The 22,215-nt window shown below is 45.5% G+C and overlaps 1 protein-coding gene across 1 annotated transcript in view; it reads right to left on the bottom strand.

Moving 5' to 3' along the window:
* Window positions 1-22,215, bottom strand: part of zgc:154058 (Frag1/DRAM/Sfk1 family protein) — a 53,905-nt gene that overhangs the window by 17,907 nt on the left and 13,783 nt on the right. The window contains exons 4-5 of the mRNA XM_036987350.1: window positions 21,540-21,626; window positions 1,330-1,397 (exon numbers count right to left, since the gene is read on the bottom strand). Coding sequence (XP_036843245.1) covers window positions 1,330-1,397; window positions 21,540-21,626 — 155 coding nt within the window. The remainder of the gene's footprint in view (window positions 1-1,329; window positions 1,398-21,539; window positions 21,627-22,215) is intronic.

Below are 22,215 nucleotides of genomic sequence, written 5' to 3'. Positions count from 1 at the left end.
GTCCTCGTGAGAGCCAGTTTCATCATAGCGCTTGAAGGTTTTTGCGACTGCACTTGAAGAAACTTTCAATGTTAATGAAATTTTCTGGATTGACTGACCTTCATATCTTAAAGTAATGATGGACTGTCGTTTCTCTTTGCTTATCTGAGCTGTTCTTGCCATAATATGGACTTGGTCTTTTACCAAATAGGGATATCTTCTGTATGCTAACCCTACCTTGTCACAACACAACTGTTTGTCTCAAACGCATTAAGGAAAGAAATTTCACAAATAAACTTTTAAGAGGGCACACCTGTTAATTGAAATGCATTCCAGGTGGCTACTTCATGAAGCTGATTGAGAGAATGCCAAGAGTGTGCAAAGCTGTCAAGGTAAAGTTTGGCTACTTTGAAGAATCTCAAATATATTTAGATGTTTTTTAAAAAGTGGTTACTACATGATTCCATGTGTTATTTCATATATTTGGTCTTCACTATTATTCTACAATGTAGAAAATAGTACAAAAAACTAAAACTCTTGTATGAGTAGGTGTGTCCAAACTTTTGACTGGTACTGTATATTAAACCAGAACATTTAATTAAATTGTATTTGGGACTTACCGAGTCTGGCTTTAAAAGCTGCTACAGCCAGCCAGCAGACCTTAAATAGCAGCGGCCATCAAGCCTCCTCTCCAGAGTAGGGTAGGGACACGGAAACACACAACTATGAACACACAGTCATACACAGACACAAAGCAGAGCTGGGGTGGCTCTCTGATGCCTGGCATTACGTCCGGCCGCCCTGGCCCACAGTGGATAACACAGACACATGCATGCCCAGGGCTGTGCGTCAATGGAGTGGGCTCAGCCACAGCTGGGAATCATTGACTGGAGCCGTTAGACTCAAACTGCCGACACACACAGGGCACGACACGTGCACATGATGTATGAGTTCTAGGGCTGTTAAACAATTCCAACATTTTATCAAGTTTATCGCAGGATTTGACTAGTCATGATCAATCGCAAATTCAGAATTTGCTCAAATTGACCTGGAATTTTAGATTATACGAAAAGCATTACAAGAATATTGACATCTTGATTTTGTCCAAAGAAAATCAGCAAAAACAGGTACATTGACAAAGCACACTTTTTTATACCTCAAAGTCAACTTGTTGTGACATTGCATCGTTTTTAGCTGTATAGATTGTATATAGTAGATATGTATTTGATGTTCAGTGTATTTTGAATGTTTTTTTGCAACAAAAAAAATGTATGTTACAAAAAGTTAACTTAAGTTAATTGATTAACTCCGACAACCCAGATCAGTTCATGTGTGTAGACAGAAACTCACCCATGAAGGATCCAGCGCTGCAGATGAGGCTGAAGAAGCAGCTTTCTGGAGGAAGAGTCCCACATTTACTGTAGAAGGAAACAGGACAACGCAGTTCAAAAGACCAATTAGATCACGGGCAAAAAAAAAAAAATCGGTGTCTGTGTGTCAGCCTTTTCTCAATTGGGTAAAAGTCTGTCCTCTCCTCAACTCCTCTGTCCTCCTCTCATCTGTGACACGAAAACGGATAAGTGTTCGACATATGTTGGAGTGTCAATTTGTTAACAGGTGAACAAAGGAGTTCGCTCATCTCCTCGATTGCCTCCTCTGGCGGAGGATTCTCAGGTGTATCCAACCGTTGAAGAATTTTGAAGTCAGCCACACCCACTTTGAAACAGCTATTGTTTTCTCGGAGGGGAAAAGCATGTAGACATTTAAAAATGATACGCTACTTATTTATCCTTTTGTCTATAAAATGACTGCCACATCTAGTTAAAAAAAAAATTTTACACTACATTTGATGCATTTTGCAATTCCATCTACAGTGCCTCAGACAAGTCTTCCGAGTGGTGCAGCGGTCTAAGGCACTCCAACTCAGTGTTAGAGGCGTCACTACAGACACCCTGGTTCGAATCCAGGCTGTATCACAACCGGCCGTGACTGGGAGTCCCATAGGGCGGCGCACAATTGGCCCAGTGTCGTCCGGGTTTCGCCGGTGTTGGCCGTCATTGTAAATAAGAATTTGTTCTTAACTGACTTGCTTAGTTAAATAAAGATGAAAATGTAAAAATCAGACCCCTCGACTTTTCTCTCATCTATCTACCCACAACACCCCATAATGACAAAGCAAAAACAGGTTTAGACATATTTGCAAATTTATAAAAAAAAGTAACTGAAAAGTATTCAGACCCTTTACTCAGTACTTTGTTGCTGCACCTTGGCAGCAATTCTTCAAGTCTTCTTGGGTATGACGCTACAAGCTTGGCACACCTGTATTTGGGGAGTTTCTCCCATTCTTCTTTGCAGATCAACTCAAGCTCTGTCAGGTTGGATGGGGAGCGTTGCTGCACAGCTATTTTCAGGTCTCTCCAAAGATGTTCAAATCGGGTTCACGTCCAGGCTCTGGGTGGGCCAATCAAGGACATTCAGAGTCCTGAAGCCACTTCTGCGGTGTCTTGGCTGTGTGCTTAAGGTCGTTGTCTTGTTGGAAGGTGAACCTTCACCCCAGTCTGTGGTCTTGAGTGCTCTGGAGTAGGTTTTCATCAAGGATCTCTGTACTTTGCTCCATTCATATTTCCCTCGATCCGGACTAGTCTCCCAGTCCCTGGCTCTGAAAAACATCCCCACAGCCTGATTCTCCCACCACCATGCATTACCGTAGGGATAGTGCCAGGTTTCATCCAGATGTGGCACTTGGCATTCAGGCCAAAGAGTTCAATCTTGGTTCCATCAGACTTGAGAATCTTGTTTCTCATGTTCTGAGAGTCTTTAGGTGCCTTTTGGCAAACTGAGGAGTGGCTTCCATCTGGCCACTCTACCATAAATGCCTGATTGGTGGAGTGCTGTAGAGATAGTTGTCCTTCTGGAAGGTTCTCCCATCTCCAGAAAGGAACTCATGAGCTCTGTCAGTGTGACCATAAGTTCTTGGTCACCTCCCTGACCAAGGCCCTTCTCTCTCATTTGCTTATTTCGGCCGGGCGGCCAACTCTAGGAAGAGTTTTTTTCCATTTAAGAATTTTTTTGCTTCGTCATTATGGGGTATTGTGTGTAGATTTCTGAGGAAAATGTTTTATTTAATACATTTTAGAATAAGGTTGTGACGTAACAACATGTGGAAAAGGTCAAGGCGTCTGAATACTTTACAAAGTCACTGTATGTAAACACTTGTTTCATCAAGGAGAGTAATTTGTTTCCTCGCCTCGTCTTCTCAATTACCTTTGACCTTTTTCCAAAAGAGGCAAGGAGAGGATGGAGGAAAGGATGGGAGGAATCAGGCAGCTCCAATTGGGAAAAGGTCAGAGTGTCCTTCTCTGCTATTACATAGCATTTTACCTTTCACCTACTCTCCGACCCTTCCTAGAAGGGTGAAGGGGGAAACCAGCTCGTCGGGGTGAGGCAATCAGTCATAATACCTGCCTGCGAGCTTCCACCTGTCTGCCTGGTCCCGTCTCCTGTTAAGACCAAGCCCTCTCAGCTGACTGGACCTCGCCACTGTCTCAGAGACACACACTAAAAAGCAAGCAAGCGCACACACCCGACCCTTTCTCTTATTCACAGGTCGATTATAGAAACATGAAACAGTAATTGCAACTTCTAGAGGTAGGAGCCAGTTATCCTGTAAGCTTTTTCAATACCATATAATATATTTGGTCACAATTTCTATAGAAACCATATATTTACATTCTCCAAGTCTTCTATAGAAACCATATATTTACATTCCTTAACAGTTCTCTGAAGTTGAAGGCTCTGGGGATGGGAGAGGCTAAACAAAGCACACGTCTCTTAATTATCTCAACCCCCATCGGAAAACTGACTCCTCTTTTCTGGGGAATTCCAGTGTGTGTGTGTGTGTGTGTGTGTGTGTGTGTGTGTGTGTGTTCCACGCACACACAAATCTGAGCCGTCAGTTATTTTAAGAAACAGGAATCACACACGCATACGCACACACACACACACACACCGGAACCGAGAGAAACAGAGAGAGCGACAGAGGAAGATAGTGACATTGATACAGAGAGGAAAGGAGGAGACAGAGGGAGAAAGAATGAGGAAAGTAAAGGGGTGGTGACATGAAAGCGAGAAAGAGGGGTAGAGAGCTATATAACAAAGAAGAAAACAGCAAAAACATATAGACTACCATTCAATGGTTTGGAGTCACTTAGAAATGTCCTTATTTTTGAAAGGTACATTTTTTGTTTATTAACATAAAATTGATCAGAAATACAGTGTAGACATTGTTAATGTTGTAAATGACTATTGTAGCTGGAAATGGCAGATTTTTTAATCGAATATCTACATATGAGTAGAGAGGCCCATTATCAGCAACCATCACTCCTGTGTTCCAATTGCAGGTTGTGTTTGCTAATCCAAGTTTAACATTTAAAAAAAGGCTAACTGATCATTAGAAAACCATTTTGCAATTATGTTAGCACAGCTAAAAACTGTTGTTCTTCTGATTAAAGCAGCAATAAAACTGGCCTTCAAAACACCAGTCTCTACGTCAACAGTGAAGAAAGAGGATGCTGGCCTTTGAGGCAGAGTTGCAAAGAAAAAGCCATCTCTCAGAGTTCTTTTTATTGGCCAGTCTGAGAGATGCCTTCTTCTTTGCAACTGCCTAGAAGGCCAGCATCCCGGAGTTGCCTCTTCACTGTTGACGTTGAGACTGGCGTTTTGCAAGTACTAGTTAATGAAGCTGCCAGTTGAGGACTTGTGAGGGATCCGTTTCTCAAACTAGACACTAATGTACTTGTCCTCTTACTCAGTTGTGCACCGGGGCCTCCCACTCTTTCGATTCTGGTTAGAGCCAGTTTGCGCTGTTCTGTGAATTGAGTACTACACAGCGTTGTACGAGATCTTCCGTTTCTTGGCAATTTCTCGCATGGAATAGCCTTAATTTCTCAGAACAAGAATAGACTGACGAGTTTCAGAAGAAAGTTAATTGTTTCTGGCCATTTTAAGTCTAATCAAACCCATAAATGCTGATGATCCAGATTCTCAACTAGTCTAAAGAAGCCCAGTTTTATGCTTTTTTAAAATCAGCACAAGAGTTTTCAGCTGTGCTAACAATTGCAAAAGTGTTTTCTAATGATCAATTAGCCTTTTAAAATTATAAACTTGGATTAGCTAACAACGTACCATTGGAAAGCAGGACTGATGGTTGCTGATAATGGGCCTCTGCACGCCTATGTTGATATTCCATAAAAACTGTAAATTTAAAAAAATTGCAATTTCCAGCTACAATAGTCATTTACAACATTAACAATGTCTACACTGTATTTATGATCAATTTTAAGTTTAAAAAGTGCTTTTCTTTCAAAAACAAGGACATTTCAAAGTGACCCAAACTTTTGAGTGCTAGTTTACATGATCAAATACAAAATCTTAGAATCAACTATTAAATACTACTAAAACCCACTGGATTCTCCAATGATATTGAATGAACTACAGGACAAAATACAACACTTCAACTCAAAAAGGCCTGTGGAGTTGATGGTATCCTAAATTAAATGATAAAATATACAGACCACAAATTCAAATTGGCTATACTCTAACCTCATCCTCAGCTCTGGGATATTCCCCAATATTTGGAACCAGGGACTGATCACCCCAATAACTACCGTGGGATATGCGTCAACAGCAACCTTGGGAAAATTCTCTGCATGATCATTAACAGCAGACTTGTAAATTTCCTCAGTGAAAACAACGTACTGAGCAAATGCCAAATTGGCTTTTTACTAAATTACCATACAACAGACCACGTATTCACCCTGCACACGAATTACCAAACAAACAAGCTTTGACTCAATTTGGCACGAGGGCCCGCTATACAAATTGATGGAAACTGGTGTTGGAGGAAAAACACACGACATAAAATCCACGTATACAAACTAGAGGTCGACCGATTATGATTTTTCAAAGCCGATACCGATTATTGGAGGACAAAAAAAAGCCGATACCGATTAATCGGACGATTGTTTAATTTATGTAATAATGACAATTACAACAATACTGAATGAACACTTATTTTAACTTAATATAATACATCAATAAAAATCAATTTAGCCTCAAATAAATAATGAAACATGTTCAATTTGGTTTAAATAATGCAAAAACAAAGTGTTGGAGAAGTAAAAGTTCCTTGCTCAGAACATGAGAACATATGAAAGCTGGTGGTTCCTTTTAACATGAGACTACAATATTCCAAGGTAAGAGGTTTTAGGTTGTAGTTAATATAGTATTTATAGGACTATTTCTCTCTATACCATTTGTATTTCATTAACCTTTGACTATTGGATGTTCTTATAGGCACTAAAGTATTGCCAGTATAACAGTATAGCTTCCCTCCTTCTCCTCGCCCCTACCTGGGCTCGAACCAGGAACACAGACAACAGCCACCCTCGAAGCATAGTTACCCATCGCTCCACAAAAGCCGTGGCCCTTGCGGAGCAAGGGGAACAACTACTCCAACTCTCAGAGAGAGTGACGATTGAAACGCTATTAGTACGCACCCCGCTAACTAGCTAGCCATTTCACATTCGTTACACCAGCCTAATCTCGGGAGGCTTGAAGTCATAAACAGCTCAATACTTGAAGCACAGCGAAGAGCTGCTGGCAAAATGCACGAAAGTGCTGTTTGACTATCAAATAATAGACTTAATTCTAACATAACACACAGAAATACGAGCCTTTGGTCATTAATATGGTCGAATCCGGAAACTATCATTTCGAAAACAAAACGTTTATTATTTCAGTGAAATACGGAACCGTTCTGTATTTTATCTAACGGGTGGCATCCCTAAGTCTAAATATTTCTATTACATTTGTCATGACGTTGGCCTGGGTGGTAGGTTTATGACAGTCATAAATAAATACCTCCTTTTTCCCCTCTCTCTACCCTGCTGAAGTTACATTTGCAAAACCCTTGGTTAACAGAGAGATTCTGGGAACATCAGAAGGTGGGGGGAAATGAACTATATTCTGGTAATCCAAACAATTGAACATATGCGGTGGTACTTAATGAATATGATGTCAGTTCGGTTGTCATCTGAGACATTCTCATCAATGATAAGATGACAAACTCTACAGTGGAAAGTCTACACATCAGTTATCGGATTCACATGGAATTGTTGTTCAATTTAAATGTTTGAATATGAAATTATTCGTGATGAGATGTGATTTTAGCTTCTAAAATGTGAGATTTGGGTTTTCATAAGGTTAGGGCTATGCTCAAATCAGTGGCCCGCCCCTGTGAAGGGACATGGGCTATAAAACTTTTCAAACACGCCCTCCTCTACCTTCCTATATAAGCCATTGACGACAATATAACCTCCTGTTCCCGAGGACGACGGTCCTATGTCAGAATGGTTCAGATTATAACAGAACAAAGCCAACATCAGCGTGAGCTTTGGTTGCGAATGGTATGAAGTTTGAACTCTTAATCACTACAGAAGTGATACATCCTAGCCGTTGAGTTAGCAACAGCAGATGCAAACGAGGGTTAGGAAGGAAGACAGAGTATCCCGTCTATCACCCAACGACTTTACTACAACGTATCCAATTGACAACCAGAGGACATTCTTCAAAGAACTCAGTTGGACAACACGGCCTTCCATCTACCACCAACCTACCGAAGCACAGCTCAGAGTAAATATTTATTGCATTTTCCTTTTCCAAATGGGCGGTAATTCAGAATGCATAAGATACTGTGTTTACGATAGCACAGCTTCGCCCTTTTGTTCCTCAGTCTTCCCGCTCTTTCACTCAAACCCAACCCCTTTTTGTGTAACCAGCTGTCATATCTGTTCCGCCCGCTAGGGAGGTTTTCCTTTATGACGTCATTTGTAATCAAGTTATGATTTAATTATGTGCATGTGTAATTAGTTAGGCATTTAGTAAATAAATAATTAAACCCAATTTTGTATTGCTGGTTCAACTTGTTAGCCAGGGTTCGTGAAGATAACCAAGAATTTACAACTTTCAGATGAGACTGAATTAAGATGACAATTTATATTGACTGCTGTTGATGTAAAATATTACTAGGTCTTTAGGAGTTTATTTGGAAGATAACAGCTCTATAAATATTATTTTGTGGTGCCCGACTCTCTAGTTAATTACATTTACATGATTTAGCTCAATCAGGTAATATTAATTACGGATACATTATTTTATAGAATAGCATGTCATATCACTTAATCCGGCATAGCCAAAGACACGACACATTGTAGACCCTTCAATGTAAAGTCATAATTACGTAAAATTCTGGCAAATTAGTTTGCAATGAGCCAGGCGGCCCAAACTATTGCATATACCCTGACTCTGCGTGCAATGAACGCAAAAGAAATGACAATTTCACCTGGTTAATATTGCCTGCTAACCTGGATTTCTTTTAGCTAAATATGCAGGTTTAAAAATATATACTTCTGTGTATTGATTTTAAGAAAGGCATTGGTGTTTATGGTTAGGTACAGTTGTGCAACGATTGTGCTTTTTTTGCAAATGCGCTTTTGTTAAATCATCCCCCTACGTTGCATCGATTATATGCAACGCAGGACATGCTAGATAAGCTAGTAATATCGTCAACCATGTGTAGTTAACTCGTGGTTATGATTGATTGTTTTTTTATTAGATAAGTTTAATGCTAGCTAGCAACTTACCTTGGCTTACTGCATTCGCGTAACAGGCAGGCTCCTCGTGGAGCGGCAGGTGGTTAGAGCGTTGGACTAGTTAACTAAGGTTGCAAGATTGAATCCCCGAGCTGACAAGGTAAAAATCTGTCGTTCTGCCCTGAACAGATTTCCGATTGTTATGAAAACTTGAAAATCGGCCCAAATGAATTGGTCAACCTCTAATACAAACAACAAGTGTGCGGTTAAAATTGGCAACAACAAAAAAAACATTTCTTTCCACAGTGCCAGGGGGTGACAGGGATGCAGCTTAAGCCCCACCCTCTTAAACATACAGTGCCTTGCGAAAGTATTCGGCCCCCTTGAACTTTGCGACCTTTTGCCACATTTCAGGCTTCAAACATAAGGATATAAAACTATTTTTTTGTGAAGAATCAACAACAAGTGGGACACAATCATGAAGTGGAACAACATTTATTGGATATTTCAAACTTTTTTAACAAATCAAAAACGGAAAAATTGTGCGTGCAGAATTATTCAGCCCCTTTACTTTCAGTGCAGCAAACTCTCTCCAGAAGTTCAGTGAGGATCTCTGAATGATCCAATGTTGACCTAAATGACTAATGATGATAAATACAATCCACCTGTGTGTAATCAAGTCTCTGTATAAATGCACCTGCACTGTGATAGTCTCAGAGGTCCGTTAAAAGCGCAGAGAGCATCATGAAGAACAAGGAACACACCAGGCAGGTCCGAGATACTGTTGTGAAGAAGTTTAAAGCCGGATTTGGATACAAAAAGATTTCCCAAGCTTTAAACATCCCAAGGAGCACTGTGCAAGCGATAATATTGAAATGGAAGGAGTATCAGACCACTGCAAATCTACCAAGACCTGGCCGACCCTCTAAATTTTCAGCTCATACAAGGAGAAGACTGATCAGAGATGCAGCCAAGAGGCCCATGATCACTCTGGATGAACTGCAGAGATCTACAGCTGAGGTGGGAGACTCTGTCCATAGGACAACAACCAGTCGTATATTGCACAAATCTGGCCTTTATGGAAGAGTGGCAAGAAGAAAGCCATTTCTTAAAGATATCCATAAAAAGTGTTGTTTGAAGTTTGCCACAAGCCACCTGGGAGACACACCAAACATGTGGAAGAAGGTGCTCTGGTCAGATGAAACCAAAATTGAACTTTTTGGCAACAAAGCAAAACGTTATGTTTGACGTAAAAGCAACACAGCTCATCACCCTGAACACACCATCCCCACTGTCAAACATGGTGGTGGCAGCATCATGGTTTGGGCCTGCTTTTCTTCAGCAGGGACAGGGAAGATGGTTAAAATTGATGGGAAGATGGATGGAGCCAAATACAGGACCATTCTGGAAGAGTCTGCAAAAGACCTGAGACTGGGACGGAGATTTGTCTTCCAACAAGACAATGATCCAAAACATAAAGCAAAATCTACAATGGAATGGTTCAAAAATAAACATATCCAGGTGTTAGAATGGCCAAGTCAAAGTCCAGACCTGAATCCAATCGAGAATCTGTGGAAAGAACTGAAAACTGCTGTTCACAAATGCTCTCCATCCAACCTCACTGAGCTCGAGCTGTTTTGCAAGGAGGAATGGGAAAAAATGTCAGTCTCTCGATGTGCAAAACTGATAGAGACATACCCCAAGCGACTTACAGCTGTAATCGCAGCAAAAGGTGGCGCTACAAAGTATTAACTTAAGGGGGCTGAATAATTTTGCACGCCCAATTTTTCAGTTTTTGATTTGTTAAAAAAGTTTTAAATATCCAATAAATGTCGTTCCACTTCATGATTATGTCCCACTTGTTGTTGATTCTTCACAAAAAAATACAGTTTTATATCTTTATGTTTGAAGCCTGAAATGTGGCAAAAGGTCGCAAAGTTCAAGGGGGGCGAATACTTTCGCAAGGCACTGTATATAGATCAACGAATTGGCGAGGGCACTAGAACAACGAATTGGCGAGGAAACTAGGCCTCAACCTACTAGAATTTGAAGTCAAATGTCTGTTTGCTGATGATCTGATGCTTCTGTCCAAGGAGGGCCTACAGCAACACACGTTCTGCACAGATTGTCAGATCTGGGCCCTGACAGTAAATCTCAGTAAGACAAAAAAAGAATGTGTTCTAAAAAAGGTCCAGTTCCCAGGAATACAAATTCCATCTAGACACCATTGCCTTAGAGCTAAAAATACACTGCTCAAAAAACACTAAAATAACACATCCTAGATCTGAATGAATGAAATATTCTTATTAAATACTTTTTTCTTTACATAGTTGAATGTGCTGACAACAAATTCACACAAATTATCAATGGAAATCAAATGTATCAACCCATGGAGGTCTGGATTTGGAGTCACACTCAAAAGTGGAAAACCACACTACAGGCTGATCCAACTTTGATGTAATGTCCTTAAAACAAGTCAAAATTAGGCTCAGTAGTCCGTGTGGCCTGTATGACTTTCCTACAACGCCTGGGCATGCTCCTGATGAGGTGGCGGATGGCCTCCTGAGGGATCTCCTCCCAGACCTGGACTAAAGCATGCGCCAACTCCTGGACAGTCTGTGGTGCAACGTGGCGTTGGTGGATGGAGCGAGACACGATGTCCCATATGTGCTCAATTGGATTCAGGTCTGGGGAACGGGCGGGCCAGTCCATAGCATCAATGCCTTCCTCTTGCAGGAACTGCTGACACACTCCAGCCACATGAGGTCTAGCATTGTCTTGCATTAGGAGGAACCCAGGGCCAACCGCACTAGCATATTGTCTCACAAGGGGTCTGAGGATCTCATCTCGGTACCTAATGGCAGTCAGGCTACCTCTGGAGGGCTGTGCGGCCCCCCAAAGAAATGCCACCCCACACCATGACTGACCCACCGCCAAACAGGTCATGTTGGAGGATGTTGCAGGCAGCAGAACATTCTCCACGGCGTCTCCAGACTCTGTCACGTCTGTCACATGTGCTCAGTGTGAACCTGCTGTCATCTGTGAAGAGCACAGGGCCCCAGTGGCGAATTTGCCAATCTTGGTGTTCTCTGGCAAATGCCAAAAGTCCTGCACGGTGTTGGGCTGTAAGCACAACCCCCACCTGTGGACGTCGGGCCCTCATACCACCCTCATGGAGTCTGTTTCTGACCGTTTGAGCAGACACATGCACATTTGTGGCCTGCTGGAGGTCATTTTGCAGGGCTCTGGCAGTGCTCCTCCTGCTCCTCCTTGCACAAAGGCGGAGGTAGCGGTCCTGCTGCTGGGTTGTTGCCCTCCTACGGCCTCCTCCACGTCTCCTGATGTACTGGCCTGTCTCCTGTTAGCGCCTCCATGCTCTGGACACTACGCTGACAGACACAGCAAACCTTCTTGCCACAGCTCGCATTTATGTGCCATCCTGGATGAGCTGCACTACCTGAGCCACTTGTGTGGGTTGTAGACTCCGCGGCGGAGGGATACATCCGAGGTGTGGATTTACAGATTTACTCCTGTGAACACCTGGGTCACGGCTGGGGTCCGCCCCTATATATAGACCCCATGGCCGCGACACACATTCTCTACATCATTTTTGATGCGCCTCTAGCACCGTAGAGGATTGATCCAAATAGCTCACATAACCGTGGTTACATACGTAACCCTTTTGTGTTTCACTATATTGAATCACTCCAATATATTGGTATACCCGTACCAGATTAGTTGGCGCTAGAGGGACCTAGCCAGCCAGAGGCGAAGTCCCACCACGGGACCGAGATGCAGGGGCCATCAATGTGGAAGGGGGGGTCCCGGCACAGTCCCCGGATGGGGAGGCGACGCTCAAGACCGCTGAACCAACCGCAGAGAGAGGTGCCACATTTACCCGATAGTACCAAGCAAAGGTGCAAGAGGACGCCCAGCTGGCCGCAGGACTTTTATCAGAGAGGGGCACTCCTCTCAGTAGAGCCCAGGACGCAGTCACACCTCATGTTGAATGGGCCACCACAGATCCCAGCACAGGCCTGCCAGCCAGGCGGTATGCTGTCGTAATCGTTTCCACGATCCAGTGAGAGCCTCTGCTTTGATAGCCCAGGACTCGCTCACCATAGCAGACAAAGAGCTGGTCTGTTGTTCTCACTGACTGTGTCTGCTCCACATAGGCAGCCAGAGCCCTCACAGGGCACAGCATGCCGGATGGAGGCCCAGACTCCCCCACCACTTCCCGGGGGGTCGTAAGAAGACAGGATCAAAGGGATGTTCATATGCCTGTCCGACAGAACCTTCGGGAGGAATGAAGGGTTGGGGCGGGGAGATATACTCCTCCCCCCGGGGTCCATCCGGTGGCACTCAGAACTTACTGGAAGAGCATGGAGCTCACCCACCCTCTTCATGGAAGTAATCGCTACCAAGAAAGCCACCTTCATAGAGAGATGTTTCAGGGAGGTAGACTCCAACGTTTCGAAAGCAGCTTTGCCAAAGACCACATCCCAGCTCGCCATTGAGCGGGTCCTAGCTGGACGCAGGAGACGAACCCCCTTCATAAACCTGGAGACCGAGGGATGGCGCCCCACTGGGCTGTCCATCCACCCCACATGGCAGGCAGATATAGCAGCCAAATACCCTCAGTGTAGAGGCTGTCAAGCCCTCATCCAAGTGAGACTGCAGGTATTGAAGGACGTACTGCTCCCCGCATGACTCGGGCACAACCTCAATACCAGTGCACCATGAGCAGAACAACCACCAGTGAAACTGACATGCCACGGTTGTAGCCGGGGTGCCATTGTATTCTGCATGGAGTTCATTACACCCTCCTGTAGTCCTAACATGGACCATTGGTGCCGTTCAGTGGCCACGCCCATAGACTGAGGCGGTGCGGCCTCGGATGCCACAGAGTTCCCCCAGCCTGAGACAGCAGGTCCAGCCCGGTCCAATCGTGAGCCAGAGCATCCAAGCCCAGAGGCCCTGGTGGCTCCGACATGGAGTACCACAAGGGGAAGAGTGCATTGTCCAGGGAGGCAAACAGGTTCACCTACAACCTCCTGAACTTGTCCCACAGTAGCTGCACCACCTGTGGATGTAGACTTCAGTTCCAAGGTGGCGGCCCCTCCCTTGAGAGCATATCCACTGCCACATTCAGGATGCCGGGTACGTGTGCTGCGCGTAGAGATGCTAGATGTCCCTGACCCCAGAAAAGGAGCTAATAAGATGGATGCGACCTCCGTCCACCCCGATGTTTGATGTAAGCCCCCACTGTGGTGTTGTCCGTTCTCACCAGGAACGACTGCAGGGCCAATAGTACAGCTCGGAGCTCTAGTGTGTTGATCTGCCTGCCCCTCCAAGGGAGTAACCAACAGCCGCTGGCCGACCTACCCTTGGTCACACCTCCCCCAGCCGATCTGGGAAGCGTCTGTGCTGACCACCTCCCGGCAGCACATCCTCAGCATCTCCACCCCACCTTAGAGAAAGGAGTGACAGAGCCACCTCAACAATGCCCTGAGGCACTGTGCGGTCACCCGCAGCTGTCGGTGGCGCTTCGGGTGCAGCCGGTGGGAGTTGAACCACCGTTGAAGAGGCCGGAGATGGAGCAGGCCCAGGGGAAATCAACAATGAGGCCTCCAACAGCAAGCCCAACAGGCATTGGCAGGTTAGGACAGATTACCATCCGCCCCTGCCGAAAGTGGTCGGGGCAAGATAAGATCGCCTGAACCCTTCTGGTGGGCAGGCGTGCTCTCGTGAGGAGTCCAGTTCCATGCCAATCAAGGCCACCCTCTGGGTTGGCGTCAGACGACTCTTCTTGTCATTTACAGTAATGCCCAGCCCGCCGATGTGGATCAGGAGCTGTCTGACAGGACCTGGGTCCTGGTTGATGCACAAGTCAGCCAATCGTCCAGGTAATTGAGGTGCCAGGGCAGTGTCCATGCACTTTGTGAAAGTGCAGGGTGCCAAGGAGAGGCCGAAGGGAAGAACCATGTATTTGTAAGACATCCCTTCGAAAGCGAATCTGAGGTACTGCCAATGAGCTGGGTGAACAGGAACATGGAAATATGCATCCCTCAGGTCCAGTGTCACAAACCACTGTACACAGCCTACAATATGCAGGCTGGGGACAGCATGTGGAACCTCAGTACCTTTAAGTACCCATTGAGTTTGCAGAGGTCCAGAATCAGTCGAAACCCTCTCTCTTTTTGGGACCACAAAATAAGTGGAGTAGAACCTAACTAGAAGTTCTGAACTCTCGATCCTGCGGATGGCACCCTTGTCCAGGAATGAGGAGATCTCCAGCTGCAGGGTTTTCTTCAAGGGGTCAGCCACTGTGGTAACACGAAGGCCCCTGAAGGACGGGGGCCGGCACCGTAATTGGAGTCGGTACCCCTCGAGCATTGTGGACAACAGTCATGGGGACTCCACACACTCCTCCCACTTTGCCCTCTGAGACCAGGAGAAGCGGCCGAGGCCGGGGAAGGGTGGGTCAGGGGTCCTGCCAGGGCCCGCCTTTTCTTTGACGCCCCGAACAACTTGGGCCCCCAGGCGCATCCCTATGGCAGTTGACAGGTTGTTCCACCGCATGCTGTGCCCCTCCCTGCTGTCGTTCCTCAGCACGAGGCGATGGGGCAGGAGGGAGGCGATGGTCTGTCTGCCTTGGACCCGGAGCCTGAGGTGGTGGCATGAACTGTCTCAGGGTCTCCCAGTACATCCGAAACTTATCGGTCTGCTCCAGAATGTCATTAACCCCTGTGCCAAAGGTCAGCCCTGTGGTGATGGGGAGAGTGGCAGATGTGTACTGGTGAGCAGCTGGCAGACGGGATTGGGCCAGCCAGAGGTGGCGCCAGGAGGTAACTACCTGCGCCATGGCCCATCCGTTGGAGCGGGCCACAACTCTGGAGCAGGGAAAGCAGACGAGACCTCTCCATCGCTTCCCAGAGGAGCTCCTCTGTTCCCCCCTGCAGCCGGGGCAACAGAGTCTGCAGGTAGGCCTGCAGCAGCATCCCGGAGGACGAGTGACTCTGCGCCCGCAACATAACTCCATGGTCCAGTCTCTGATGTGAGTCAGAAGTGCCCCTGGCAGAGGCCCACCTCTCCTGCAAGACCTCGTGGAACTCAGCAGAGATGGGGACAGATGGAGAGTCCTCACTGTCCACCAGTTTGATGTCCAGTGCAATGGCTACCCAAGTGATTAGGCCCCTCATAGCCTCGATCCGCTGGGGACGATGAAGCCCCACCGCTAGCTTCTGGTAGCCCCGCTCACGGTGGTGAACAGTGCCAGCATCGTCCCCCAGGAACAGCCCATCACTGGCCAACAGGGAACAGCTGTTGTTTCCATCGAAGCTATCAACCTACTGATGCAGGGCATGCGCCCTCCGTTCAAGGTGTTCCCAGCAGTTTGACTCCTGCCCTCATCCAGGACTGGCAGCAGATGGGCTCTGCTTAAGGTGGCTCCGGCCACACTTCCTGGGAGGGGATCTGGGCTCAGTAGAGGGACTAACAGCTCGTTGGCACACCACTCCTGAGGGAGGGAACTCGTCCCCAGCCTGAGCCCAAGCCTGGCCGACCCACTCAAGCATGGCCTCCAATTTTGCCAGGTTTAGGCGTTCTGAGAACACCACACAAAACAGGCATCCAGTAGGGTGCTCCACAGCCCTCTCCACATGGCTCAAACCCAGGCAGCATATACACGAGGTATACAGATCTCCAGGGGGATGCCACCATCACACCTGTCAAAGGGAAGCCATAAGCTCAGCCAAGCCAGCAAGGCCACGGAGCATGAAGTCAAACACCCTGGGAGAGCTTATGTCGTGACCCGCTTAGAGGAATAGGAACCCGCTGAGGGATAAATTACCCAGTACCTCTGCAAAAAACTGGGAAAAACGGGAAGAAAAAAAAACCTTGTAGGGTAATTAGCAGAGACAGCATGCAACACACACAGAACAAGCCAGTCGACAAGTTGTGTAAGGTAAATACAGTTTGTGGCAGCAAGAGCCACTAATATATTAAAGGATGCACACAGAGTCGTAGTGTAACGCTAACCAAACACAAGCATGACAAACCACGCGCGTAAGACACAGGCGTGAGTTTACTTCCACACAAGATATTACACTTACCAGTGACTTACCAAGCACACTTCAGAAAGTTTGTACCGCCGAGAAAATGAAAGTGTGTGTGTCGCGGCCATGGGGTCTATATATGGCGGCGGACCCCAGCCGAGATACTGGTGTACAGGGGAGTAAATCTAAATCCTCATCTCGGATGTATCCCTCTGCTGTGGAGTGATACCAATATATTGGAGTGATCCAATATAGTGAAACATAACCAACCAAATCACATGGCCCTTCTTTGGACACTTAATGAATCTCCAAACTAGCTTCAATGCCATACAACACTCCTTCCGTGGCCTCCAACTGCTCTTAAACACTAGTAGAACCAAATGCATGCTTTTCAACCGTTCACTGCCCGCACCACTACTCTGGACGGTTGTGACTTAGAATATGTGGACAACTACCTAGGTGTCTGGCAAGACTGTAAACTCTCCTTCCAGACTCATATCAAACATCTCCAATCCAATTTGAAATCTAGAATCGGCTTCCTATTTTAAGCAACAAAGCATCCTTCACTCACGCCGCCAAACATACACTCACAAAACTGACTATCCTACCGATCCGACTTTGGTGATGTCATTTACAAAATAGTTACCAATATTCTACTTAGCAAACTGAATGCACCCTATCACAGTGCCATCCGTTTTGTCGCCAAAGCCCCATATACCACCCACCACTGCGACCTGTATGCTCTAGTCGGCTGGCCCTCACTACATATTCATTGCAAGACCCACTGGCTCCAGGTCATCTAGAAGTCTATGCTAGGTAAAGCTCCGCCTTCGCTTACTGGTCACGATAACAACACCCATCCGTAGTACGCGCTCCAGAAGGTATCTCTCATCTCTCACTATCTCTCACAAAGCAAACACCTCCTTTGGCCACCTTTCCTTCCAGTTCTGTGCTGCCAATGACTGGATCGAATTGCAAAAATCGCTGAAGCATTATATTTCCCTCACTAACTTTAAACATCAGCTATCAGAGCAGATAACCGATCGCTGCAGCTGTACATAGCCCATCTGTAAATAGCACATCCAATCTACCTACCTCATCCCCATTTTGTTTTGTATTTACTTTGCTGCTCTTTTGCACACTGCTATTTCTACTTGCACATCATCATCTGCTCATCTATCACTCCAGTGTTAATTTTCTAAATTGTAATTACTTCGCTACTATGGCCTCTTTATTGCCTTACCTCCTCACGCCAATTGCACACACTGTATATACACTTTCTTTTTTTTCTTATTGTGTTATTGACTTTACGATTGTTAATTCCATGTGTAACTCTGTGTTGTTTGTGTCGCAGTGCTTTGCTTTATCTTGGCCAGGTCGCAATTGTAAATGAGAACTTGTTCTCAACTAGCCTACCTGGTTAAATAAAAGTGAAATAAAAAACATTTTAAATAAGAAAACAAAAATAATTACTTGACACATTGGAAAGAATTAACTAAAAAAAGAGCAAACTAGAATGCTATTTGGCCCAAAACAGAGAATACAGTGGCAGAATACCTGACCACTGTGACTGACCCAAAATTAAGGACATCTTTGACTATGCACAGACTCAGTGAGCATAGCCTTGCTATTGAGAAAGGATGCAGAAGGCAGACCTGTCTCGCAAGAGAAGCCAGGCTATATGCACACTGCCCACAAAATTAGGGGGAAACTGAGCTGCACTTCCTGGCCTCTCGCCAAACGTATGACCATATTAGGGACACATATTTCCCTCAGATTACGCAGACCAAATCCAATTTTAATAAACTCCCATATCTATTGGGTGAAATACCACAGTGTGCCATCACTGCAGCAAGATGTGATCTGTTGCCACAAGAAAAGGGAAACCAGCAAAGAACAAACACCATTGTAAATACAACCTATACCCTCAATCTCACTCAAATCATCAAGGAACCCACCAGGTACAACCCTAACTCTGTAAACAAGGGCACCCTCATAGACGTCATCCTGACCAACTGGCCCTCCGAATACACCTCCGCTGTCTTCAACCAGGATCTCAGCGATCACTGCCTCATTGCCTGTATCCGCTACGGAGCCGCAGTCAAACGACCACCCCTCATCACTGTCAAACGCTCCCTAAAACACTTCTGTGAGCAGGCCTTTCTAACCTGGCCCGGGTATCCTGGAAGGACATTGACCTCATCCCGTCAGTTGAGGATGACTGGTCTTTCTTTAAAAGTAACTTCCTCACCATTTTAGATAAGCATGCTCCGTTCAAAAAATGCAGAACTAAGAACAGATATAGCCCCTGGTTCACTCCAGACCTGACTGCCCTCGACCAGCACAAAAACATCCTGTGGCGGACTGCAATAACATCGAATAGTCCCCGCGATATGCAACTGTTCAGGGAAGTCAGGAACCAATACACACAGTCAGTCAGGAAAGCTAAAGCCAACTTCTTCAGGCAGAAGTTTGCATCCTGTAGCTCCAACTCCAAAAAGTTCTGGGACACTGAAGTCCATGGAGAACAAGAGCACCTCCTCCCAGCTGCCCACTGCACTGAGGCTAGGTAACACGGTCACCACCGATAAATCCATGATTATCGAGAACTTCAACAAGCATTTCTCAACGGCTGGCCATGCCTTCCGCCTGGCTACTCCAACCTCGGCCAACAGCTCCCCCCCCCCCCCCCCCGCAGCTACTCGCCCAAGCCTCTCCAGGTTTTCCTTTACCCAAATCCAGATAGCAGATGTTCTGAAAGAGCTGCAAAACCTGGACCCGTACAAATCAGCTGGGCTTGACAATCTGGACCCTCTATTCCTGAAACTATCCGCCGCCATTGTCGCAACCCCTATTACCAGCCTGTTCAACCTCTCTTTCATATCGTCTGAGATCGCAAAGGAAAGGGGGCGACACCCTGGACCCAAACTGTTACAGACCTATATCCATCCTGCCCTGCCTATCTAAGGTCTTCGAAAGCCAAGTCAACAAACAGGTCACTGACCATCTCGAATCCCACCGTACCTTCTCCGCTGTGCAATCTGGTTTCCGAGCCGGTCACGGGTGTACCTCAGCCACGCTCAAGGTACTAAACGATATCATAACCGCCATCGATAAAAGACAGTACTGTGCAGCCGTCTTCATAGACCTTGCCAAGGCTTTCGACTGTCAATCACCGTATTCTTATCGGCAGACTCAGTAGCCTCGGTTTTTCAGATGACTGCCTTGCCTGGTTCACCAATTACTTTGCAGACAGAGTTCAGTGTGTCAAATCGGAGGGCATGCTGTCCGGTCCTCTGGCAGTCTCTATGGGGGTGCCACAGGGTTCAATTCTCGGGCCGACTCTTTTCTCTGTATATATCAATGATGTTTCTCATGCTGCAGTTGATTCCCTGATCCACCTCTACGCAGACGACACCATTCTATATACTTCCGCCCGTCCTTGGACACTGTGCTATCTAACCTCCAAACGAGCTTCAATGCCATACAGCACTCCTTCCGTGGCCTCCAACTGCTCTTAAACGCTAGTAAAACCAAACGCATGCTTTTCAACCGTTCGCTGCCTGCACCCGCACGCCTGACCAGCATCACCACCCTGGATGGTTCCGACCTTGAATATGTGGACATCTATAAGTACCTAGGTGTCTGGCTAGACTCTAAACTCTCCTTCCAGACCCATATCAAACATTTCCAATCGAAAATCAAATCAAGAGTCGGCTTTCTATTCCGCAACAAAGCCTCCTTCACTCACGCCGCCAAACTTACCCTAGTAAAACTGACTATCCTACCGATCCTCGACTTCGGCGATGTCATCTACAAAATTGCGTCCAACACTCTACTCAGTAAACTGGATGCAGTTTATCACAGTGCCATCCGTTTTGTCACTAAAGCACCTTATACCACCCACCACTGCGACTTGTATGCTCTAGTCGGCTGGCCCTCGCTACATATTCGTCGCCAGACCCACTGGCTCCAGGTCATCTACAAGTCCATGCTAGGTAAAGCTCCGCCTTATCTCAGTTCACTGGTTACGATGGCAACACCCATCCGTAGCACGCGCTCCAGCAGGTGTATCTCACTGATCATCCCTAAAGCCAACACCTCATTTGGCCGCCTTTCGTTCCAGTTCTCTGCTGCCTGTGACTGGAACGAATTGCAAAAATAGCTGAAGTTGGAGACTTTTATCTCCCTCACCAACTTCAAACATCTGCTATCTGAGCAGCTAACCAATCGCTGCAGCTGTACATAGTCTATTGGTAAATAGCCCACCCATTTTCACCTACCTCATCCCCATACTGTTTTTATTTATTTATTTTTCTGCTCTTTTGCACACCAATATCTCTGTACATAACCATCTGATCATTTATCACTCCAGTGTTAATCTGCATAATTGTAATTATTCGCCTACCTTCTCATGCCTTTTGCACACAATGTATATAGACTCCCCTTTTTTCTACTGTGTTATTGACTTGTTAAATTGTTTACTCCATGTGTAACTCTGTGTCTGTTCACACTGCTATGCCTTATCTTGGCCAGGTCGCAGTTGCAAATGAGAACTTGTTCTCAACTAGCCTACCTGGTTAAATAAAGGTGAAATAAAAAAAATAAAATAAAAATGTTAATTATTTTTACCCATTTGTACATCATTACAACACTGTATATAGACATATGACATTTGAAATGTCTTTATTCTTTTGGAACTTTTGTAAGTGTAATGTTTACTGTTAATTTCTTCGTTATATCACTTTTGTTTATATTCTATTTCACTTGCTTTGGCAAGGTAAACATATGTTCCCCATGCCAATAAAGCCCCTTATATTGAAATTGGTAGAGAGAGAAAGATCAGACTGACCTGATGAGTGGAACATTGTCTAGAGTACAGCACAACGTTGGTCCACTCTGTAGATACAGCTCCTTGTCACACGACTGGTTATATAACCTGTGTGCGTGTACACACACACACACACACACACACACACACACACACACAGGGAGGAAAGGGTTGCTTTGATGAGGACAAGGTTTTAAAAGTCATGTCAAGCAGCCCTTGTAAACAGTCTAGTAGTGCATAATAGAAGACTACGTTTCACTATTGCAACATCCCTATTATGGAAATACTAGTCTAAGTGGCATTACATGGAAAAGTGTTTTGACAACCCCACACACACACTCAGCAAGGCAACTAAATTCAGCTGCGGGCCGATTCTGGTCGGAGCAGATAGTCGGGGGGCCGGAACATAACTATAATGATTTGTGCATTGCAAATTGACCTAACTCCAAAAAGAGTTTGAATACCTTGATTAAATTGAGACTTGATGACATCTTTTTTTTTCTCTTGGGAATGCTCAGAAACAGGTTTCCTAAATTAAAACAAATTCCTGGTGATTTTAGTATTTTCTTACAAAAAATGTAGCATGATTACAGGCAGCTAAGCTAACAGGCAGCTTATATAGAGATTAGTGAGTTAGAGGAGAGCCAAAAGAGACTCCTTGTTGTGAGAGTGGTTTGACGTATGCAGGCAAGTATTG

The sequence above is a fragment of the Oncorhynchus mykiss genome, chromosome 1 (genome assembly GCF_013265735.2).
Source record: "Oncorhynchus mykiss isolate Arlee chromosome 1, USDA_OmykA_1.1, whole genome shotgun sequence".
Classification (NCBI taxonomy): domain Eukaryota; kingdom Metazoa; phylum Chordata; class Actinopteri; order Salmoniformes; family Salmonidae; genus Oncorhynchus; species Oncorhynchus mykiss.
The sequence above is the reverse complement of the archived record's forward strand: the minus strand, read 5'-3'. Positions and strand labels throughout refer to the sequence as shown.